Below are 25,630 nucleotides of genomic sequence, written 5' to 3'. Positions count from 1 at the left end.
AGCGATGTGCATGATTTCTATAGCCAGTAATAACACATAAAGTACAATGGTAGACAGGATCCAACCTCTTTAGGTAGTGGGCAGGTGCATTCATAAAAAGCACATCACCATAGTGTTGAATGAAACACTGATCACACGAGAGTTTGAAAAGCAGACAGCTGAACATTTGTGGAAATATGATTTTAAAACCCTACGTAAAGAGTTGCTGAGTTTTAATGCAATACAGCTCACATATATCACGTGCATGCATGCAGACGATCTGAAAAAGACCAAGTTTCTGCTGATACCTTAGTGCGGATGATCTCTTGTGGAAAGCTGGTCATGGCATTAGTCAGCCAGCCCTCCAGACTCTTGGCAAAGTTACGGATGGCCTGAGTGAGAGTGCCTGAAGAAAGAGAGCAGCCTGGATTATCATTACTGTCCCCACTCTGCACAAAGCCTTTCAGTGAGTGTAAACGCAGTACGCTGAAAACAAAGAAATGCCACTAATGTGTCAACACAGCGAGCCACTGGTCCTAAAGTCATCCTGTTATCACTGATCAGTAATTCAATATAGTGAATATATTCAGGTACTACACTGTGGTTTGATTGGACAGCTTATTCTGCATATACAGTCAAACATCGAGTATTTTCTGACTTCAAATAATCCTAAAAACAATCAGCTCATTAAGTGGTTCAAAATGGGACTTGTGCTTTATTCGTTTACATTTTTTTTTTTTTTTTTTTTTTTTTTAAATCATTTGAATGAAATCCTCAGCAGTACTGACTGGGAACAGGTCGCAGCACGTCGGGGATCAGGATCTCCACCAGGGCCTGGTAGAGGATGTGATCGCAGCTCCTCATCCATAGCCTGACAGGCTCATATTTACACAGAGCCACCAGCTTCTCTCTGGGAATCACACCTTCCGGTTCATCATCACTACACACACACACACACACACACACACACACACACACACACACACACACACACACACACACACACACACACACACACACACACACACACACACACTTTTTTTTTTAAAAATGACGGCCGCCTTACAAATAAAACTTTTGCTTGTAATTCAAGTGAAAAAGCAGTAATCATAGACATGACATCACAGGGTCATTTAATGCCCTAGCGTCAAACACTGAAGCCTTTTTTTTCCCCCTTTTTCTTTCTGACCTGCTGGGAATGGTTGTGCTTCCATCACTAGGTGGCGGTGTTGAATACCAAAACGTCTGCCAGAGTTTCTCAATGTAGTGGAACTGGAGGTTCATCACCACATCCAAAGTAGCCTGCAGGAGGGGAAGCAGGGGAGGGAACAGAGGAGGGAAAAAGAGAGGGAGGAAGAAGGGGACAAAACACACAGAGCTGAACCATGGCAACCAGACACACAACAAAGTTTCTACAGCCAGGCGGGCTGCCTCTCTCTCACTGCAGGTCCTCCTGGTTAGACAATGAGCCAGCTCAAACACAGCTCCCTGCACATTAATCACCAGGAATCTTAAAGGCCACGCTCGGGCTTCATCTGGACGGGTCGTTTTATGCTTTTTGCATTTTATTTCACATAGATTTATGCTTCCATCTGCCTACTTTTAGTGACCTGCGCTAACCCATGTGACTTCCTTTTTCCTGTTCAGAAGCCCCTTTGAAAGGAGAGCATGCTGCATACAAGTGAACACTCGAGCACAAAGGAAGCAGTGGCAGGGTTCAGACCTAAAATGATTCGCCGCTTCTAAAACTAGAGTCAGCACATAAACCCCCCCCTCAAATCCAGTGCTGCGCAGGTTTTTTGGGGCTGTTCATCAGGTCAGAGAAGGTGACTCTCTGGACTCCACCTGAAGCAAAAGGTCAATCTGAAACTCTCCACGCCGAGCCTCTGCTGAACTGAAAAGTTGGATTTGCACCGTGAAATTCTCTGCTTTCTCTATCTGGCAGGACACGCACTTGCTGCTGGATCTTGTTACACAGCAGCGTAGGCTCAAATCACATGATATGTTTTTGCTTCCTCTCCAGCCATCGCCATGGCAACCGTGTTTACAGTTGCCCCCAGCAACAGGTCAAACACAGAACTCCAAAACAAAAAGGAGAATTTCCCATCCCCTCTTAAACGGGAGCTTTTCGCATCCACAGTTTTATGTGCCACACACACACACACACACACACACACTCAAATATTTAAAAAAATTAAAAAGTGCAGGAGAAAAAAAAAAAGAAAAAAAAAAAAACAGAAAAAAAAAAAAACACGTGTTCACGTGCAGAGCTCAGACAGACAAGCAGGCCTCCGGCAGAGCTTCCTGAATCTTAACTGCTTGTTTCTGTGCACTCGCACAACAAATCCTATGATTTATTACCCTGCAAGGTTTACTGAAAACTAATCATTTATTCTCAAACGTTCATCCAAAGGCTTGGCTGACGCCCGGATATTTGGCTGTTACCATGACATTAATAAATACATGCCCCACAGTGGATACTTTACAGCCCACTTGAAAAGAGACCCTTTACTCTTTAGAGTAAAATATTATTTTTAGCTAAAATAATCATTATTTGTGTTGTAACGTTAAATGATACCAATAAAACCCTTGGCTAATGTCTTAATAGGTCAGTGTTGACACACACACACACACACACACACACACAAAAAAAACATTAATTTAAAAAAATAACAAAACAGGATAAAATGTCGAGTGCATGAACATTAAAGACGCAGAGGCAGCGAGACTGACAGAAATGTGCTGGCTGCCAAAGCCAGGAGCCCGTGCGCCTGTCCGCCGACAAGGCTACACAAAGGCCCAAGGGGAGGCCACCACAAAGACACCAAGATGTCCACCCAGTGCACTGAAAGGTTAATTGGCATGTCTTGAAAGCTGCACGGAGATGAAAAGACGGCTGGAACAAAGGGAGCGTGGTGAGGCTGGACAAGGGGAGGGCAGGGATAATATGATAAAGCCAAAGCTTTGCTGCTTTTAATCACAGCCGCTCGCCTGTCTGTAAAGACCCACGCTTTAATGTCCAGAATTATTTCTGCTCCTCTGCAATGTGGTTCGATACAGGTCGCTGAGGGCGACACTAAATTTCACCCCGTAGCTGCCAAGTAAGGTTCCCGTCTCACCTCTCTGTCCTCCTCCTCTTTCTCTGCACATCAGTTAAATGATATTTAAATGTCAGTGGCGTCGAATTGATTCTCATTCTCGAAAGCAACACCAGGTCACCGCAGCCGGGCGGCGCCTGACCCCGGAGCAGAGGGCTGACATGGGTGTCAGTCTGACGAGGTGATCGCTATTTATGAAGGCAGGACGTTTGTGGGATCGAATCAAAACAAACAGCAGGAAACTCAGTGCTCGCTGATATGATATCTCACACTCAACTGCCGACTGATGCGTAAGAGTTTATGTGACATAAGAATGAGTCATTACAGCTTCTAATGCCACTAATGAAACTGTAGGCTTCCAGCTTCATCCTGTTTAGCAGGTAATAAATATCAAAGCTGGAATTTATAACACTGCGGTAATAGGCTCCACTCAAATGTGTTGTTCATGTGTTTGATGTGCAAAAGACCAAAATAACATGATTAAAACCAAAACTACACAGAACACATTAATTGTTCCTGCAGATGAAAGCCCCCCCCCCCACACACACACACACACACACACAAATCACCTTTTTTTACTGTCAAAATGCATCTGCTTATTAAAAATTCATCATCGCTGTTTGTTATGTAGATCCACAGATCTCTGAAGGTGTCACAAACATGGCACTTAATCCACTGAAAGTAAAGTGGAGAACACTGTGGTGCAGGGGTGTCAAACATAAAGCCCGGGGGCCAAAATCAGCCCGCTGGACAGCTACGATAAAAGTGAAGGAGGACAAATTTTGCACTTTTAACTATATTTCCATGAGTTTTACAGTTTTTCCTACTGATAAAGAAGTAATAGATGAAAAAAATAATTTCAAAAACCTTCGGGGGGTTTTTTAATATTATTTTTCATTTCAGTTTTGCTTTTTGTTTTTACGATGGATCCACAGTAATTTAAGGGAAAAACAAGAACATTTTCTGTGAATTAACAACAACTTCCTGTTTTATTTTTGCAGGGCAGTCTGGGCAGTAAGCTACCAGGACATTTAAGCCCAAAGAGTTGATGACATCAGATTTCTTTCATTTAGCAGAGCAGCATTCCTTAGTTATGCAAAAAAGTGAGATGTGCTGTTGAAACTGCAGTTCTTTTCCTTCTGTTAAGATATTTTAAATGTGCAGTTAAACGTCTTTACACTGACAGAAAGAAAAGAACGTGTATGTGCACTGGTCCAGTCCACTCATGATGAAAGTGGGCGACCATGTAAAATGAGTTTGGCATCCCTGCTCTAATGCAATCAGATCTCATTTTATATTCTCCCTGAAGAGCAACAAGATGTTTTTGACACTAGTATTTATATATAATGATTTGCTTAACATTTAACATTTAACTATGTGAGAAACTGAAGCGACGGAGGCGAGGGCAGAGTGTACTGTAACTAGGAATGGGATGCTACAAAACTGAAGAACAAAGGTTCACATGTAAGACAAATCCAGAAAAGAATAGCGCTTCACTGTGACCCACCTCGCAGTGGTCTCTGTAGAGTGTCTGCAACTTCTTAATATCATTCATGTTGATGCGCTCAGGCAGAGGCTGGGTGCCCAAGTCAGGAGTTGGAAACGGAGGCAAGCTGTGAGACATATCTGCACAAATGTAGACAGGCGTCACTCATTTCACTCACACGGCAACAAGGAGTAACGACACATATGACATCAACTGTTTTATGGATACGGTAGCTCATATGGTCTGACATTTATTACCGAAGTTTAAAATCTATGTTCCAGTAAAGCCAAGACGTAGCTATGATGTCTTTTTATAAAAATATCTAGTGCTAGCATTAAAGACTGTATCTGGAAAGAGAAGTGATAAGAGTTAAACCACCTGAAGCAGTTTCAGTGGAGCGCCTGTGCTTACCTATGTACTGCTGGTGGTGTTGGCTCTGAGCAGCCACAGACTGCTCTGGAGTGCTGCTGCAGTGCTGCGAGCTCCCACACAGACTGTCAGACATGCTGTCCACCTTCTGCAGAGGCTTGAACCTGTGTAGACATAAGAGGGCGGAACATATACATTAGTGATTTTTGAAGGTCTGGGGAAGCACAATGAAAGAATTGGACACTGAGGAGGCACGCGTCACATTCGGCTCAAAGCCAGGCTGATTTATGTGGCAACTATCCATCCATCCATTTTCTTCCATTTATCCAGGGCCAGGTTGTGGGGGCAGCAGCCTATGTAGAGAAGCCCATCTCCGCCATCTCCTCCAACTTGTCAAGGTGAACACCAAGGCGTTCCCAGGCCAGCTGAGAGATATAATCTCTCCAGGGTCTGCCCTGGGGCCTCCTCCCAGAACACTTCGCCCAGGAGGCGCCCAGGAGCCATCCCTGTCAGATGCTTCAATCTTCTCAGCTGGCTCCTTTCAATGTGGAGGAGTAGCGGCACTAGTCTGAGCTCCTCCCAGGTGGGCAAACTTCTCACCCCATCGCTAAGTGAGAGGCCAGTCACCCTTCACAGGAAGCGCATTTCTGCCGTTTGTATCAGTGATCTCGTTCTTTTGGTGACTACCCACCGCTCATGATCATAGGTGAGGGTAGGGGCGTAGATCGAGAGCTTCGCTTTTCGCTCAGCTCTCTCTTCACCACAACAGACCGGTACAGCCTCCGCAACCCTGCAGCAGCAGCACCAATCCGTCTGTCTTCTGTCACTCATGAACAAGAGCCCGAGATACTTAAACTCCTCCACTTGGGGCAGGAGCTCGTCCCGGACACGGAGTGGGCACTCCACCCTTTTCCAGCTAAGGACCATGGCCTCAGACTTAAGAGGTGCTGATTCTCATTCCCACTGCTTCACACTTGGCTCTGAACCACTCCAGTGAAAGCTGGAGGCGTCACCTGATGAAGCCAACAGAACCACGTCATCAGCTAAAAGCATAGATGAGATTCAGAGACCACCCAAGTGAAAGCCTTCTGCCACTTGGCTACACCTAGATATTCTGTCCATAAAAATTCTGAACAGAATCACAAAGGGCAGGCTAGGCGGAGTCCAATACCCACCGGAAATGAGTCCAACGTATTCCCGGCTATACGGACCAAGCTCTGGAAACAGTTCTACAAGGATCGAATGGCTCGTAGCAACAGGCCAGGTAACCCATGCTCCCGAAGCACCTCCCACAGGACACTCCGAGGGACACGGTCGAATGCATTCTCCAGGTCCACAAAACACATGTAGACTAAACTCCCACGCACCCTCAAGTGTAAAAATAGTTGGTCCGGCGTTCTGCAACCAGGACAAAAACTACATTGTTTCTTCTGTAGTCGGGGTTCGACTACTGGACGGACACTTCTTTCCAGCACCCTGGCATAGAGTTTCCCTGGAAGGCTGAGGAGTGTGATCCCCCTAAAGTTGAAGCCCACCCTCCTATCCCCTTTTTAAAGATGGGAACCACCACCCCGGTCTGCCAATCCTGATCTCCAAACAACATTGTAGAGGCGTGTCAACCAAGACACCCCAACAACATCCAAAGCCTTCATGAACTCAGGGCGACCCTCATCCACCCCAGTGGCCCTGCCACTGAGTAGTTGTTTAACTGCCTCAGTGAGTCGTCCCCACACTCTGCTTCCTCTACAGAAGACACGACAGCGGGATTTAGGAGGTCCTCGAAGTATTCCTTCCACCACTCGATAACAGCGGCAACTAAATTTTTGTTTTTGAAATATGTTTGCTAAGTTCGGTGAGTGTGTCAGAGCTGAAAACCAAGGCGTGCAGTGATCTATTACATGTGCTGCATTAAAGAGTTTATTCCTGAGTGAGTTTCACTAAAAGAGGCTCATGGGTTTCCAGGACACACGGTACATTGTGGACACTACCAGCAGCGCTGTTCTTGTTTTTGGTTAAGCAAAAGGGAAATGAATATAGCAGCTGTCACAGGACTGATGTGAGTGAAGCTTTATTCAGAAACTAGTAAAAGTCATCACAGAGCCACAGGGATGTAAAGAAAGGACGCTACAGCAGGCAGACAGGGAGAAAAGGCTGACCTCTGCTTCTGGTGGACTGGCTGCTGCCTCATGGCCATGTACTGGGTGTCCTCCTGCAGCCGGTTGAGCGGCGAGTCTGGCTTCACCCGGATGCCGTAGTAATGATACTTAGAGTTGCCTCTGGTGGATAGAGTGAGAAAAGCCAGAAACCAGTCATGAGAAGCCTTGCCATCAGTGTAATCACTATCATTAGCCTGGTCCATCAGCAGGTTACCAGCGCCTATAAGCATTAAGCATCATCAAATCTATAATGGTCATGTGATTACTGCCATCAGCATCTGCAACAACCTCTTCCTCTTCCTACCTGGTGCCGAGGCGGCGGGTCCTCAGGCCCATAAAGACTGAACGGATGAGTTTGCCGAAGGAGGCTGCGTTAACTGGGTCCAGTTTCTGCTCCTGACAGTGCCGCAAGTAGTGGTTATAGAGGGAGGACCGGGGCAGGCTAACTCCCTCCGCTGTCTCGTAGTTGTCCAGAAGCCATTGCAGCTAAAAATACACAGAAGACAAGTGGCAAAAAAAATAAAAATTAGCGTGATAGTCACTGGTGAAGACACGTCACAAAACAGACAACACACACACGGTGACCTGTTTTAGTTTAGTGATATAAATACCAGAGACACCACTGCACTCCCCCGTCTAACTGTATACTTCAGAGAACATAAGTGACTACAGCATGATGAACAGTAACTAAGGAGAACGGCTGAAATTGAAGAAATAATCAGCAAAATTATGATTTACAATATGCAATCCACTAAAATACGTCAAAGTAAATTTATGCAAACAATATAGCAACAAAAAATTTATGTTAAGAGTGAAGGAAAGGAATCTACACCACAAATGTCCTCATGCAGGTAAAAACCTACCCAGAGATATTACGTGAATCTCATTCTTAAGCCTTAGTATACCGGACGGGCAGGACGAAAGCTGCACTGTAATAAAATCTGAGTGTGTGTCTCGGTGTACTTAGAAGTGAAAATAACAGAATTACTTGGAAATATCAATCGACTTAAGTACATGCAGACGCAGAGCATTAATGCACATGTGCAAGATACATAACTGAGGAAAGAGTGATAGCAAATGCAAGTTCAGATATAGAAAATTAATTGTGCGTGTCAGTGAGACAGTGCAGAAGCAGTTTAAGTAGCAGTGCGTTCATCTCAGCGGAGCACGAGAAGAGCACACAGCCTACAGATTCAGCCACGGCTTTCTTTCCTTTTTCCCCCTCACGTCCTTTTCAAAGAAAGTTCCTGGTTGACTTACATGGCTGTTGAGCAGGCTGCTTTTGTGACTTGCAATTCCTTCAGACTTTTGGAGGTTTTCAATCGCCATTTCAAGCTAAAGAAAGAAGAAGCATGCAAAAAAGGAAGAAAAAAAAAAAAAGGAAGAAGTGGACACAGAAGGGGGAGGAGGCAAGAAGAGATTGAGAGAGACAGAAAAAGGGAAGGGAACAGAAATAAGCAGGGGTATATGAAGAAAAAAACAACACACACACAAAAAGATAAAGGTAATAAGACTGTTAGCGAGCAGCCAGATCTCTGCATTTCTATTAAAAATCAGTCAGTGTTGCAGCCAAATCTATTACTGGCTGACAAAAGCATGCAAATCAAGGGACTCATAGGGTTAAGCTGCTCAGTGAAGGTTTGCGGTCAGACACTCTAATGTATGCAAATAGGAACCACAAACGGGGGTCACAGGTCAGCTTAAGGTTTTCAGCAACAGGTCAACAATGCCTACCACCCCGCAGTTTCTCAAACAATGTAGCTGAAAAATATTTGAAGAGCTAAATGGCAGACAGAGTAAGCTGTGGCCACGACTTAAGCAAAACCGTCACTGTAGAAAAATACGCTGACATATTAGTCTCTCACTAAACAACGAAAAATAATGGAGTCCAACTGGCGGGCAAAGTGAATGACAAAACCAGGGACATTCTGTTGAGCTGTAGAAAAAAAATCAAGTCAAAAAAGACTTGGTAGTGCAGCCAAACTGGAGACGGAATAAAAGGAAAAAGAAACGGGCAGCGGTCCAAGCCTTAAGAAGGCTCCCGAGGGCTCTTGGCCAAATGGTAATGAGCCCCAAGGGTTGCTTTGTTTCGTAGGGCGCTCAAGTGCCTGTGAAAACCTCTGAAACAAGGCAGTGCTGAATTATTTAAGCCAATGTCCCAGTTCTGCGGGCTCACTGGCCTGCACCACTCTTTTCTCTCTGTGCCTTACTACAGAGCTAGGAGGCCCCGACTCAGGCTGCAGGTTCCTGGGAAACTGGGTGGTCAGTTAGGACGCAGTCTGTCTCAGGTAGCGATGAAAGTTACTATCAAAACTATCATTTAGACCCCCCAGACTCTTTCAGTCATTAAGTATTCATTTTTGCTTTGTTATTAATCCTGTTCGAGTTGATATATGTGCACCAGAATAACAGCACAGCGGGACGGCTGTTGCTCACCATAGCAGAGGAGGAGCGCGACGAGTGCGATATGTGGTTGCGGCTTCCCTCCATATTTCCGCCGTGGATCAGGTAGGTGCTGCCGCTGGAGATGATGTGGCTGCTGCCCACGTCCATTGTAATGCCTACCATGCCGTGAGGGGGCACGCCACCGCTGGCAGAGGAGACCACCGTGGTAACATGACCTCCACTAGCCTGAGAGTCAAAGTAGGGCCCGCCACTGCTTTGCCCGTACAACTGTGCCTCGGGGTTGTAGGAGTAGGCCGTCCGGCTGCAAAGAGGCCACAGAAATTAAAGAATATTTGATTTTCAGCTCTGTCTGGAAAGAGAAATCTTTATGATCTTGTGCAAAAGCACGGGGGGAAAATTACTATTATTTTTTTTTAAAAAAAACAGTATTGTTGACATACGACATAATTGTGTTGACATAGGCAAAAATTATCGAGGTCGTCAAAATATTTCGTTTTGCTGGAGTCATTAAATATCAAACTGCGGGATAAAAGTCGTTTAGTCATCAGTTACCTTTAATGGCACTTTGATCTGAGAGATATTTGGTAAAAAGTAGTCAGGACAATTATTTGTCTTATTCCTTTTATCCAGCACCGATTTAGACATAATCCAAGATGACTCCACATTTGAGATGGAGCCAAATATGTGCAGCGCTGTGTCTGTGCGATTTAGAAAGCAGTCCTTCGGGCTCTTTCACTGACAGAGTTATTGTAGTAAATGTGTTTCACTTTCACAATAAATCTTTGTCTGCATTTTGTTATTCCCCATTTGAAAAGATGCAGCATGACTCACATTGTTCCATTGGTATAAACCGCATCTCCACTTTCTCCAACATACTGGACCTGTGACGGGTAGACATGCTGCACCTGCTGCACCTACATGGAGATCACAGCACAATGAAAGCAGTGATCAGTGGAAACAGGCCTGAGAATGTGTCTTATTTATTTATCAGAACCAGCTGCAATCAAGTGGGCAATAGGAAAAAAAATAAGATAACCGCATAATTCTCTCATTGACGCAGTCTGCCACAAACCAATGGGAGAGTGCCTCAACACTTTACATCCATGTCTGTCCACACACATAGTAAACTGCATGCACTGAAGAGCATTAAATGACCTTTGACTAAAAATTTTTAATCAGTTCCATCCTTGAGTTTAAGTGAATGTCTGTGCCAGAAACTAAAGGTGATCCTATCGCTTTTACAAGAATGGAAGCAAATTAAATCAAAGTGACATTGATATCTGACTGCTAAAATCAAATCAGTTCTTCATGGAGTAAACACTTGTGCCAAATTTGTGGAAATTCCCTCAAGGCATTCAAGACATATTCACAAAAAGCACCGTGCTGCTGACAGCTGTTGCAGGCATACAGACAGAGTAGATTAAAACATACATTTTGCATTCGGTAAAATCGTACAAGCGGATTTCAACTTGAACCAATAAAGACATATCGCACATGTGGTTTTGCACAGAGTGAGCCATGATGTTGCAATATGGAATGATAGCTTTCCTCCTTCAAGTCTTTGTTTATCTTGTGCAAATCTCCCACTTTACCTCTACCAAAGCACTCCACCACTCTTGACAGATGGTAAGCTGCGCTCCATCATCTTTTCGTTTATTCTACAGAAAATCTTTGGACCAAGTACATCAAGCGTTTTTCCAATTTTCTGTCCAGCATGTTCTTATGCCCATCTTAATCTTGTCCTTTCATATATTGCTTTTCCTCTCTGACTCTACTCTGAACGTCGCCTTTCCTCTGTTGACAGTAAGAAGGCTGTTTTGTGGGTTTCGTTTAATGAAGCTGCCAGTCGAGGACCTGCAATTCCCTCATTTCTTAAACTCTGAGACTCTGATACTTGTCTTCTTGGTCAGATGTCCACTACAGCCTCCTACTTCGCTTTCTCGAAAGCCAGCACAAAGATTTTCATCTCAAGTCAAACAAATGAAATTGAAATTCTAATCTAAAGATTAATAAGCTTTTAATGTGATACACTTGCATTAGAGCTCACCCTGTGCAGTGGAACACGGGAGACACAACTGGAGAAAATTAGACCGACATAGTTTAAAACAAAAAACTGATTACCGAGTACATCCCATTTACAAGGCTTCTAATTAATTTTAAAGTCACGTAAAAAAAGTTTTCTTCCAAGAATGAGAACATTTCCACAAGTGACCCTGAGGTTTTGAGTGCTAATGAATGATGCATTGAATGATAAAGATGAAGAAAAGAGTCCTATCCGCTATCAGATGACCTTTGGCATATGAAAATCAAAGACTGACACAGAAGACAAACCAAAACAGCCAGTTCAGCCCCTCAGTATTTACCATCAGATGCTTGACATCGCATAGATTCCAAGTTGGGATTTGGTTCAAGCCCTAGAACTACCAATGGACGAATCACATTATACTCTGGGATCCAGAGCTACACGTAAGCACACACAGGCAACAGAAAAGCCAAGAAAAACACTGTCATCACACACACACACACACACACACACACACACACACACACACACACACACACACACACACACACACACACACACACACACACACACACACACACACACACACACACACACACACACACACACACACACACACAAAACTTGTTCTTTTATCCAGCGGGACAAATAACTGTTTAAAATAACATTTTCATTTTAAAAGCCACCAGGAGACATTGTATACAGTAGCTTGCAAAAGTATTCGTCCCCTTGAACTTTTCCACATTTTGTCACATTACAGCCACAAACATGAATCAGTTTTATTGGAATTCCACGTGACAGACCAATACAAAGTGGTGTACACGTGAGAAGTGGATCGAAAATCATACATGATTCCAAACATTTTTTACAAATAAATAACTGCAAAGTGGGGTGTGCGTAATTATTCAGCCCCCTGAGTCAATACTTTGTAGAACCACCTTTTGCTGCAATTACAGCTGCCAGTCTTTTAGGGTATGTCTCTACCAGCTTTGCACATCTACAGACTGAAATCCTTGCCCATTCTTCTTTGCAAAACAGCTCCAGCTCAGTCAGATTAGATGGACAGCGTTTGTGAACAGCAGGTTTCACAGGCTGTAATGTGACAAAATGTGAAAAAGTTCAAGGGGACGAATACTTTTGCAAGCCACTGTAGGTATACACATGTTATTCATGTATACAGCCAGTGGGTCAGGCTCAGCCAGAGAAAGAAACTTTCACACACCCATGAGGAGCACAGCAAGAGGAGAAATGTGCAGAGCTTAAAAAACAAAAAACGGGCTGCCATGCTGGAGATCTTTCAAATGCTAGAGAGCGTTTAAATACACAAAGGTGGATCTGTTACCAATTTGGTCGTGCACTTCCTAGTTTGTTAATTGAAGACCAAACCTGAAGCTCTTCGGGCTAAATTTCATTATTTATAAACAAAAACTGTCACCTGAACAGGACCTGACGAATAACAAGTATTTGCAAACGACAAAACTAAGCTGTGGTCAAACAGAGGACACGGCCGCTTTACCAGTCTGGTATTCTGGATGTGCGAGTCATTTAAAATGTAATCTTCTTCCTACTTTATTGTAAGACAGCACAGGTCTTCAGCCGTCAAGTCAAGCGGTGTACATATTTTCAGAGCACAGTACAAGTTAGTACAGTACTGTGTACCTGCTGAGGGACCTGTTGAGCCCTGGGTACTGAAAGCTGCTGTACTTGTCCTCCCTTCTGAGCTGAGCCTGTGGCTTGAACCAGCACTCTCTGTGTGAATACGAGACATAACTGAATTACATAAATGGGCATTTAAAATTCACACAAACGCATTATTCTAAACATGCAACAGTCAACACAATAACAAACATCTTCATCTATAAATGTCAAATTTACATCTCTTTTTAATACAGGTTTTGAATATAAAGTAGCAACGATAGCAATAGACAGACATAAAGACAACACGACAGAAATTTCGACTGTCCTTTACGCTTGCGCTGATAATTCTAATTTATCTGCAGCCTCGAAACATTAGCAAATTTGATGTACTGGTCTGGCAAGACCGAGAGAACTCATGGCAGACGTTAATAAGGTAAATTGATACTAGAGGCATCTGTTGGCAGAGTGGACGGCAGCGGCTTTATTTGCTGACAAGTTACAAATTGGAACCACAATTTAAAAATACATTCTTATTTATTGCCGGTGCTGCTGGACAGGGCAGGGTTTAACCTGCCGTGTTAAGGTGGGCTTTTAGAAATAATACGTGGGCAAAGCAAGACGTCGCTGTAGTCACAGTCAAGAGACGAACCATGGCAGTCCTCATCATATTTTTGTCATACAATTCCTGATGAAATGAGCGTAAAGCACTTAAGTTAAAATAGCATTTAGAGCACTAACCTCCTTTCCGTGCACCGGTTAGAGCAAGTTATTTGTCTGAGTGTGTGATTTTTCATGGACAGTGTAACCGTGTGTGCAAGCAGACGGGTCTGCCTGCTGCAGCTCTCTGCGCTGCCCACCCAATCAGAAGTTAAAAAAGGCACCTTCTATGCTATATTTCCATTGGCATTCCATGTAACATCAGCTCCTGGCTTGGCCTGGTTTCCAAAATAACTTCTCCCTTATACTTAACATTTGGAAAGAGATGGCACGGAACAGTTAAGTCATGACAGACTTTGTCCTATCATGACAGTAGCAGCAGGGTAGATATATTATCCTACCTGCTGAGAGGCTGGGACAGGCTGTACCACTGGAGCCTGGGCTGATGATGACGTCCGCAGCGCTGCCACGCTGGTCGTGGTTTCTGACCCTCCCTCGGAGTTCTGCATGCTGGGAAGCATTAAGGAGAATGAGAAAAGACATCACCAGAGGTCATTTTCTACCAGACTGAAGAACTACCCTTCCAGGTAAAATTTAAAAAAAAGAACTTTGAAAGAATATAATAGGTGCACCTTAGTAAATAAACACTCTTACATCCCATCCCTACTCTTGTGGAGCCACCGGGGCATTCATTGTACCCCGGGGGGTTTTCTAGCTTTACCAAATCAAGCTGAGTCACTACAGCACTCAGAACCCTAGAGCAGGGGTCCCCAATCCCAGTCCACGAGGGCCGGTGTCCCTGCAGGTTTTAGATGTGTCCTTGATCCACCACAGCTGATGTAAATGGATAAATTAGCTTCTCAACTTGTCTTGAAGTTCTCCAGAGGCCTGGTAATGAACTAATCATGTGATTCAGGTGTGTTTACCCAGGGTGAGATCTAAAACCTGCAGGGACACCGGCCCTCGTGGACTGGGATTGGGGACCCCTGCCCTAGAGGCTGCCCACCTTTAATCTTAATCAAAGACAAAATAGCCCAACAGTATTACTGACACACACATCGTCCTGCTGACAGAGGAGACCCAGGTGGAAAAGTTACAGTAGAAGAGTTCAAGTTACCAACAGGACTGAACTGCTTCGTGGGGACCAAACCCATTGCCACTACTCTGCTTTCGACTGGGTGACAATGTGCACAGCATAGCAAAGGGGAGCTAAAAATGGAGTGACACAAAGGCTCTCTTTAAAAAAAAAAAAAAAAAAAAAGGACGGAGCAAGAGCGGGAGCAAGGCAGGGACAAAGAGAAGATGGGGGGTAAAAAAGCTCCAAAGGAGAAAAACGATGGGGGGAAAAAGATGAAAATAGCAGTGGGGTTCGAGCCCCTGCCAGGGTCCTGATGATATCCAGCGTTTGTTTCAAGCAAGAGCTGATCTCTGAGGGCTCCAATAATCCAGCTGATATGAGGAAATTCCTCAGTGCTTTGTAAACGTTTGTCGGTTGCTATGGTGAGGAATCTGTGCCCCCCCTCAGCTCCCTCCCCACAAACTCACCCTGACTCCCACCCCCACGCCTTCATGTTCACTCCTCTATTTTAGCCCCCTTATAAAGCTTCTGCACAGGAACTTTCGAGTACAACCACAAAGAGAGTAGGGGGAGGATGATTTGAATAAAGGAGAGGGAGATACGGGGGGGGCTGAACTGAAGAGCAGGCTTTAATTTAAAGGCAGAAAATGTGGGGTAGCAGGAAAAGTCAGTAGGGGAACAAGAAGGTAGTGTTCAAACAGAGTGTTATAGCCAAGGGCCGCAAGACACAACCTGCTCTAGACATGCTGCGATTAGTCATAACACACAGCGTGCGCAACAACGTTATTTTAATTCACTTGAAGAGACCTGACAAAAACCACTCTGTCTGCAGTAATCTGCACACTGAGTCATTAGTGCAGCCACGCATGTGTCTTGGCTTTCTCGAGGCTTAACTTTCAGGTAAGTCAAAAGACTTAGACTAGTAACTAAGGGGTTGTAAGTGTGCCTTAGAGATTAAACACAAACTTCAAAACCAAACTTGAACTTTTCTGTGGACGTGCCAAAGAGGAAAAAAAACATTTGGAAAAACTAGCAACGCAAGAGCAAAAACCTGGATCAGTGACACTGTTGATGGCAACAAGGAACAAATACATTTAACTAAAAAAAACCATACAATATCACAGATACAGAATCTCCACCACACAAAGCCGTGACATTAAAAACACAGACCATAAGGATAAATGCTTCATTACAAAATGATAACTAGAAACAGTAAATCTCCAGCAGACCAGCTAAGGACTGTATCGCACAACGCTGGGCACTGTCCCTCATAAGTACTTGATCAAATGGTAATTACAGCATTTAGAGCTTACATTTTTTTCATTCTGTAAGCTATTTTAATGCACTTTTAAAAACCATGAAGAAAACATAACTTTATTTAAGATGCAACACTTGTTAATAACACACCCAGAAAACAAACACAAAAACCCATCATAAACAAAACAAAAAAAACTTTAACTGTTACTTCTCAGGTTTTGGACACCAGATGTAACTTGGCAACTTGTAGAGTTTGGGGGAGAGAATACCTTTATGATAACAGATATGGGTGTGCCACTAGTGACAAGTTCCATGTGTGCCACAGGCAAAGACAGTGTTCTGCTTACATGACTAACAGACTGAGCGTAGGAGGCCTATGTTGAAATTCCTGATGTGTGTCAATCACAATTCAAACACCAACCTAATCCTAAGTATCGTATGAGTCTTTCTTTTGGGGCATGCTTCTGAGTCAGACAGAGACATTGTCCTTTAAAATGTCTGAAACATGTAAAAGGACCAAATGTGAACAAATGACAAGAATCTATTATTAAAGAGCACCAACAGGAAGCAAGACAAACCTCAGGAGCTTCTTTATGCCATTAATGAGTGGACAGCACAGCAAGGTAGTGACCAATAAAACAAGAAAAAGATCATTGACCTGCATATTTTTGTCTATGAAAATGCTGACTCAAATTAGATAAGGTAAACTGCCCCCCCAAAAAAATAAATAAATAAATCACTAAGTTGGTGGGAAAGGAGAAAGTGTGTGGCTCAGAGGAGTCTTTCTGTTTAGCGTTCGAACAAGGTTAAAAGCCACACAAAATCCCCACCAGCAGCTCTGAAAGGCACAAAGGTACAGCCCAGCAGGAGGGCCAGCTCGCTGCTGCAAACCCACTACTTATGATGGGCTACGGTCAGATCTTTATGCCTCCTACTCAGAGACAACTTCACACAAAAAGTCTGTTTTCATGTCAGGTCTGCGAGCCTGGTTTATTTCAAGCAAATCCCAGATAAGTACTTGACAACATTACACAAAGAATCCCTGCTTTCAGGAGATACCCGAGTTTTAAAAGCTATACAGAAATAACAAAAGTCACATGTTAGGAACCCTGGAGGCCTCCCAAACTGTCATTAATAATCAGGCCTATATTGCCAACAAAATTTAAACATCTGTCACTGACAGATCTAACTTACACAGGGCTCAATCAGAGAAAAACACATACAGATGTTCAATTAAAAGCAGGAGCCCGCAGTCTTGGCTCATGTTTGCACTGGCCCACATTGTTTGCAGAGCAACAACGGTTGCTAGTGGCAACACCGTCCACTCCCGTTTCCAGGAGCCTGTTGCTACGCAACCAACAGAATACTTCCCAAACCAAACAATGCCATCCCCCACCTGATCCTTCTATCTCACGCTAAGTAGAAACTTACAACAATAAATAGTGTGTATGCTATTAATTTCAGACAGCAGGGGAACATGGAGGCAGAGTTATTTCTGTGCTGCAGTCATAGAAAAATGTACGGTTAGGATTAGGTTGACTGTGACATGACAAAGTGCTGTTTTCTGAAAACACTCGGTGGTCAAAAGGAGGAGGGCATGTTTAGGCCGTCGAGGAGACAGGAGTCCATTCTTCGGGGTTAGCTTTACACTTATGCCACCCAAAAACAACCCATCCAAACCACGCTCAGTCTTTGTCCAGGCAGATGACAGTAAACAGCTTGAGCCAAGCAAAACTTTTTCCAACTCGGTGGCAGAGAAAATGCAGCAGAAGTAACACTTGTTGCGTTTGAAAAGGAGGATATTTGTACAACACTGCATTACCGCTCTAAATCTCTCAAGAATGAGCAACAGGTCTCTCTCAGGGCTTTTAACGTACACTCATTTAGTCAGCGACATCATTTTAACCAAATTCATTACAATCTGTGGCTTTGAAAAAGAAAGCATTGAGCTTTTCTTTGATTTCATTAAAAGAACTTATAAGATCACACAGACACACGCGCTTGCACAAAGAGCGAATTAAGATATGATAAGAGATTTCCACAACAGAGGCTGTTCTTCAAGCCTGTCTCATTAATTCATGGCTAATCCAATCAAAGCAGCTCTTGGGGTCTGCAGATGGCAGAGTTTAGGGAGAGGTGGGAGGGGGCGGGTGGGCGAAAAAGAACGAGAGACCGAGCGAGAGAGAGAGAGAGAGGGAAGAAAAAGAAAAAAGGAGGCACCGGCCACTATCTCTGATGCAAGCACACTCCTCCCCTCCCCAGCTCGCACCTCCCCGCCTCTGGTCATCAGCGCAACCTGTCCACTCCGTCACCATGTGTGCTGCAGGCCTGACAGCCACAGAGAGAAAGATCAAACTGTTGCCATGGAGATTGTGTGTGTTCTCCTATGCATTACGCTCACAACTTCCTCCCCGACGCCATACCTCTTCTAACCCTTTCCAGATTTTCATGCCCCCGCCCGAGCCTTTTATCCTTGTCATTTAACATCTGAAGATTAAGGCTGAGGATCTGAAAATGGCACATTTTTAACAAAAGTTCAACTGAAAGAAAGCAACACAAGACAGGGAAGCGGAGCGAGACGGTCACAACTGGGAAATGTAATCAGAGTACCCTCTCGTGTGTGGGCGCCTCTTTCTTTCGAGAGAATTTAGCTAATGTGTTTCAAGGCTGCCACACCGATAACACAAAGAAGGGAAGTTTACTCGAGTCACCTGGCTGCTTAAGAGCAAAGCAGGCAAAGCTAATGACTACAGAGGGGACTCTTGAATAATACCATACTCCTGTAACAGCAAGACTTAAAGCACATCCTCCTGTCAGGTCTGCAAAATGCTTTAATTTTGTCAAATTATAGAAAACATGAGAAGTTAAAGCTGTATTTTATAAGCTGTTTTTTTATTATAATGCCATTTTGTCATTGAGATGCAAAATTAAAAATCTAGATACACTAAAAAAAGGGATTCGTGTTTTCAGTTCTGTTTTTTTAAAGAGGAATTGGAAAAAGGTGACGTATCCTAATGCTTAAGCTGGTTGTGGATTTTCACCTTCTCTGTAACTACACTACAATACACAAATCTGGTTTTAGGTATTCTGTTAAAACAGGTGTGTTTCCAACCTGTGCACTTCCTTTTTTTCCTTCAGGGAAGCACATTCTCTGAAGATTACCTCAGGTGCTGGCAGCAAGCTTTCTCAATCTTGACCGATGAACCTGAGATAAGCCTCATGTTTCACTTGAGCAGTCTTCCTTCTTGGCAAGCGTTTGCTCCGTAGAGATCTGACACCAAGAATCGTCGTACTGTATGTACGCGGGGCACTACTTGATACCAAATAATGAGTCATCAGTTAATGCTTTAAATCTGAGACAGATCCAAGTGTCTGTTGTTTATGTAGTGAATACTACACCAGGCTGAGTGCTTGCCATCAAAACACAGATTTAAGTGTTTAACGCATCCTTCGCCTTCTACACATGACACATGACTTTGGAAGGGGGCGGGCAAAAAACAAAAACAATTTCAGCGCACTTTGACCCCCGATTTTCCAAGTCGTGAACTTTACCAGTGCCAGTCATCCAAAAGGCTCCAGAATGCCCCAGGTTTAATCTGCAGATTGAGGTGGCCATTTGATTCACTACATTTTCATACTCAAACCATTCACTGACTCTTAGTGTCCTACGAATAGGCTCATTGTTATCCTGGCAGAGAACACTCCCCCACAGGACAAAAATGTTTCATCACAGGATAAAGGTGAACACTCAGAACAGCTTTGTATTGACTCACAGTGACTCAGAGGTGGAGTGAAACCAACCTGTGCCAGGTTACTTCCACACACAACAACAAAATAAAGCCACCAAATCCCCTCGCACTAAGGGTTTTTCCTTTAGTTTGTCAGCTCTTTAGTACACATATTATTATACATATAGTATATATGTAGACAGGTATACTTTGCATGCAACAGTTTGTGCCAGACTATTGGTTACAGATAATAATCAGTTTTGTAACGGTACAGTTGCCGTATACCAATATAATTAAATGATTTCAATGTAAATTCATTTTAACTGCTTGTCCATTAACACTGGACACTGCACTTAGGTCAACTACATAAAACAGAAGTGTCACACCCAATTTACAACCCTGATTTAGTGCAAACTAAGTGGCACAATGTAAGGTAGGCACAATGGAGTGGACCTCGTTAATGTGACAGTGTGCATATTACATCAAAACCACGTCTCGGTACTCTCCTGTACAGAGACATTATATATAAAAGGCCTTTGGACTATGTATGGATCATCTTTTCTGAAACTAGCAGCCAAATGAAAGCCATTCTCTTGACTTCTGACTTTTACACAAATTTAGAAAACCACATTCAGTTCAATTTAAATGATAATTAACATCAACTTACTTAAAGTGCATGGTGAACACAGAACAAACAGTCGAACTAACACACTGCTAGGCCTGCTACCCTACCTTACAATTTGCAGCGCTCTTTTGTCAGAAAACACAATACCACCAGATTAGCATTTGCTCTCCATTTAAGATAAAGAGTAGAAAAGGGTCTTCTAAGATAAAGAATGAGATCTCACTGTAAAAAAACATCTAACACTTAACAGAATCAAGAATGCTTCCACCCATGAATGCTCTGCAATCGTTAGCCATTAAATCTTATCATGTAAATGCTGCTGAAAAGCATTTCAGCCTAAAAATGCTGTTTGAAGGCCTCTTCATCAAAAAGACTAGTCTTGGTTCTGGTTGTTACTTTGTAGCAGGTTTGCACTAGCAGAACATGTTCTTTTTTATTCAAATAAATATCCCTTAACAAATTAGCCCTAAAACTCACTCCACAAAAAAAACAAAAACAAAAAACAACAAAAAAAAAACAAACAGGAAAAGTGGGGAGTGAAGGGGGGGGTCTGTTACTATCCTGACTCAAAGGAGGGGGGGGCAGTCTTTGTAATGCAAATGTGACTGCCTTGTCTGCTGTTTGTGGCAGGAAATTTAATTACCAGTGTTGTAGCTACGATACAAACAGGTGGAATGCTAAGAATGCTGCTGATGACACACACACACACACACACACACACACACACACACACAGAAAAACATTTCATTTCACAACGAGTTTCAACTTGTTGTCACCACACGAGGGCCAATCAGTGGCAACATTTTTCAGTGTGGGATTTGTTTCTTCGTATCCTAGCAGCGCAAGTCTCCACTGATTTCCAACATCTTTACAGCTGGAAGACTTGATGCAAGTCAAGAGGATACTTAAAACAATTTTCCCTATCAACAAATCTTATAAAACAGTAATGGCAGCACATCAGTTAAAATGAAAAGCCCTTAACAAATAAATGAATTATGGTGCTTATGAAATTAAAACATTTCATGTGTACAAATGGCACTATTAATTTCCACTTAACAAGCCCCGCGAGGCAATCGTTTCTCAGTTCTTCTGCTTCGCTCTGTGATTTCCTGACATGCTTTTGACTGCAGTTATGGGACAAGCCATTAAAAGTGGTGTTAAAAAAAAGGGGAAAAAAAGTCAGACAGTGATAGGTTTCGAAAGCCAAACAGTTCACTTATCACACTGGGAGGTAAATGAAAGTCTGCAGGAATACGATCAACTGTAAACAGCACCAGCAAAACTGATAGTAGTGGTCGGGTCAGTGTCTATATCTGAAGCTAGCTATTGGATTGAGAACTCCTCCCCGGGGCAGCATTGGGGCCTCATTAAGATAGGCTAAATACAGCATGAGCAAGCACACGCACACACAGGCGCATGCACAGCACACACCACATACACAGAGAGAGAGAACATGTGACTTAAAGCTGTGTCAGGTCACCCCCTGCTCAAGAGACCACTGCAGCTGTCCTATTGATAGCTGAACTGTACTACAAACACTCAAAATGGCACAAGGGCAACAGTGGACACTGCAAAAAAATAAATAAATCATACAAGCAAGTCCAGACATTGCTTAAATTAAGGCTACGAGAGACGAAGGGAAGCCGAAAAAAGAAACACTAATATCTCTAAATCACACCCCAGTGTAACACTTACGGTTAGCGATCTCAGGGTGAAGGCAATGTCAATAAAGCCAAGAGTGGTCACTGAAATTCAGGATAAAGACAGATGGCAAAGTAAACTACATCAGAAATTAAAGCAACATGCTAATTAATAATTTCCACACTTTACAAGCCACGCAGTAACCAATTTCCAAATAGCTCTCTAACCCCCAGCTGCTCTCCGCTTTAATTCTCTTTGCTGACCTGCCTCTGCAGGCTGAAGCTATGCACTCCTACCACAAAGAGGGGGGATGAAAATAACCTGATTAAAAACACTGACTTTTAAAAGAATAACACTTCACCCCCCTCCCCCGGCATGCTCCAACCCCTTTCTTTCCACGACTTGGGTGTATTTGTATATCAAGTTGCCATGTAAACATAACAGTGTCATGCTCAATTGGGGGGGGACACGCACGGTTTCAGCACAGTCATCTCTTTATTTTCGTTGTAGTTGTGGGAAGTTGTCTGACCAATCAAACATAAGTTTCCCTCTCTGACACACAGTCCAAAACAAGTTAATGCACACATGAGGTTCATGAACATTATATTTTAACATACCTCTGACCTACTTTTTGACCTAAAGAAACAAGATATTGGTTAGTCACTCAATCATTCAGATCATCTTTCCAAAATGAATTCTTCATCCAAGGATTTTTTGTGTGTGCGTGTGCTAAGTTTATGGATCATTGCAAAGAGGGCATCAATTAGAGAATTTTTCATGGTGCAAAGATTCTTCCTGATGCTTCAACAGCAAACACTACAAATGACCGAGCACCTGACAGCTGTCTCGGAAAAGACAGTTCGTTAGAATTAATGTACCCCATGGGACAGGAAGAAACACAATCCCAAAAGCAGGGGGGGGGGAAATACCTCTTTGGTGTGCAAAGACCTGGAAAACCAGTTACAGACACAGTCTAAAACTACTGAAAATCTCTTGCTTCCTTTGTTTCCCTTAAATGCTACAGCACAGATTGATATGCATCTTCGGCTCTGCAGAGGGATCAAACAGCAACCTTAATGAGACCTTCTGCTTGAACAAAGAGGCAGTGGCACTAGGAACACCTTGGCCATTAGCACACAATTTGTTTCTGAATCTGATCAGTAAATTGTCAAAATTGGAGGGGGGTTGACTCCAAATTTAAGAGTAGGGAATAGGTCGACTACATAAATCTAGTCATTATAAAAAGCATGGCAGTATATCGCATGCACTGCTTTAAAAGCACGCAGAAAACAGCAAATTCAACGCTTAGTTTCTCATCCAAGACAGTAAGACAGCCACATGAAAGAACCATCATAGCACCACCTAGCTGTAATATACCCTGTTGTTCAAGCCATTTCTTAAACATCACAACTTTTTCCACTTTGTGAAGTTATATTTTGGTATCAGAGGTCACTGAGTTTGATTAATGACGTGATTTAGTAGTGGGAGAAACCAGGGGAAGCGTCAGATTTGGTGTAGGTGTAACGGGAAATGTAGTAACCCCGCCGGCAGAAGTCTATCAGTGGTTAAATGTTCGATATTTTTGACTGCTTTTAAGAGAAAATTTGCGAGTGAAAAGTGCTAAGAAAGAGCTGCCAAACTGCCGGAAGAAATAAAAGTTGTCACGGTAAGAAGATGCACGCAGCGGACGTTGGTTACGGTTAGAGCAACATAACTGCCGCTGGTGCTAAAGGCTAGCTAGCTAGCCTTTCCACCTGCTTGAATCCGATTCTGGGAACGACGAAGTTTGCCCGTGCTGTGGCGAACAACACACAGCCGCCGTCAACAACGCCACACGAACTCACGAGAGAACTTGCACTCATGGCTGCTGGTCGTCCAAATTAGCATTAGCTGTAGCTTTGAGCGGTAGCTTCACCATCCATCCCGCTGATACTGAGCTGGAAGTGCGTTCAAACCTCGAAGCACACGGCACAACGTAGCAACAAGTGTAAAGTGATGCTGAATCGATTTGGAGTTGAAGAAACGATGACACGGAGTACAATGTTAGAGGCAAAGTGTAAAAAAAAAAAAAAAAATAAGTAGCATAAAAGGAACGGATCCCGGGCTAAAGGCTGTCGCCTGCAACTGGTAAATGTCAGTCAAATGAAGAGTGGAAACCCGTTCTCAACTTGGGGCGGATACCACAAAAGAAGGGAAAGTTATGTTGTAAATAACCCAGACCCCTGCTAACGCGTTCGACCTCGAACTTAGGATTCATTTAGCTTCTAAATTCTACAAACGTATAGTCACCTTTGCCTTGAGAAAAGTTGTGCCCTCTCTCTTTCCACTCTCTCCCTCTCGCTCGGTGACTTCCAGATGCTGCTGCCGCTGTTGCTGAGTGTTGCGCCCGTTGGTAAGTAACTGTCTCCACGGCTACAGTCACTATAGCGCGACGGGGTCTCGAGGCAACTGTTGCTACCCTCAAAAGCCTACGTCAGGGCCCTCACTATCCAAGGGAGGGGCCAAAGAGACGTGTTCCGCCCAGTTAAATAAAGCTGTAAATTCATATTGCACCACTGGGAGGTGGTCTTGGTTAAGGAGGTGGACAAGTATGGAAGACCGAAGATGCCGTGGTATAAAATAAGGGTAAAAAACGAGTCAATAAATTAATTACAAAAATTAATAAAAATAAAAATACATTAAATGCTTCAAAATGTAATTAGTTTAATTATTCCCAAACTATTTTTTGCTTTATTTTTTAACTTTTTTTAAGCTTTGTAATTTTAAAAAAGAGTTTCTGAAAATAACAGAAGCAAACAGAAGTGTTACGAAGTGGGAACCTTTCCACACTGTTACACTGACTGTGTTTCAGCTCATTCAGGGCTGTTGTAATGGTGACACTGCAAGGAGTAGAGTGAAGGTGGATGAAATTAAATACCTGGGGTCAACCATCCAAAGCAACGGATAGAGAAGAAGAAGGCAGGGTGGAGTGGGTGGAGATGAGTGTCAGGGGTGATTCGTAACAGAAGAATAGAAGAAAGAGTGAAATAGAAGGTTTATAAGATGGCAGTGAGTCCTGATATGATGTAAGATGTTTTGGCTGTGTTGGACAAAGGATGCTGAATAGAGCAGGTTTATGGGTTTGGTGAAGGAGGACATGGAGAGGGCTAGTAAGAGTGAAACGGAGGTGGCGATCACTAAAGGGTGCAGATGAAACAAAAAGACTCTTTAAGTTGAAATAGACTGTGTTTGTGATTTGAAGGAGCTATACGCTGTGTATTACAGGTACCATAATCATGGCCTTACAAACCTGTTTAAAGAGGCTGTTCCCTATAAGCACAAATCAAAATCAAAACTGAACTCTCTGATATTGCACCTTACCGTTTCAAACTATTTATTAAATCACACAAATTAACCGGCATGAGGTGAATTTGGCTTGGGGTGCTCTTTCTTGGTTCTGCAATTGCAGAGTATAATTACCCAAGATGCCTGGTAATGCAGAGTTCATTC

At 43.3% G+C, this 25,630-nt stretch overlaps 1 protein-coding gene across 3 annotated transcripts in view; it reads right to left on the bottom strand.

Annotated features, from left to right (window-relative positions):
* The window catches only part of rfx2 (regulatory factor X, 2 (influences HLA class II expression)), a 28,024-nt gene extending 3,402 nt beyond the window's left edge, over window positions 1-24,622 (bottom strand). Inside the window, exons 1-13 of one of the 3 annotated variants that reach the window (XM_031758665.2) lie at window positions 24,431-24,622; window positions 14,214-14,322; window positions 13,177-13,266; window positions 10,326-10,408; window positions 9,525-9,795; window positions 8,349-8,423; window positions 7,393-7,574; window positions 7,089-7,208; window positions 4,975-5,096; window positions 4,585-4,703; window positions 1,169-1,281; window positions 768-919; window positions 288-385 (exon numbers count right to left, since the gene is read on the bottom strand). In XM_031758665.2, the coding sequence (XP_031614525.1) occupies window positions 288-385; window positions 768-919; window positions 1,169-1,281; window positions 4,585-4,703; window positions 4,975-5,096; window positions 7,089-7,208; window positions 7,393-7,574; window positions 8,349-8,423; window positions 9,525-9,795; window positions 10,326-10,408; window positions 13,177-13,266; window positions 14,214-14,321 (1,533 nt within the window). In that variant the 5' untranslated portion in view covers window position 14,322; window positions 24,431-24,622. The remainder of the gene's footprint in view (window positions 1-287; window positions 386-767; window positions 920-1,168; window positions 1,282-4,584; window positions 4,704-4,974; window positions 5,097-7,088; window positions 7,209-7,392; window positions 7,575-8,348; window positions 8,424-9,524; window positions 9,796-10,325; window positions 10,409-13,176; window positions 13,267-14,213; window positions 14,323-24,430) is intronic. The other 2 variants (XM_039601315.1, XM_039601316.1) reach the window with 2 other exon arrangements.
* Window positions 24,623-25,630: the final 1,008 nt, after the last annotated feature.

This window comes from Oreochromis aureus, linkage group 17, assembly GCF_013358895.1.
Source record: "Oreochromis aureus strain Israel breed Guangdong linkage group 17, ZZ_aureus, whole genome shotgun sequence".
Classification (NCBI taxonomy): Eukaryota; Metazoa; Chordata; class Actinopteri; order Cichliformes; family Cichlidae; genus Oreochromis; species Oreochromis aureus.
The sequence above is the reverse complement of the archived record's forward strand: the minus strand, read 5'-3'. Positions and strand labels throughout refer to the sequence as shown.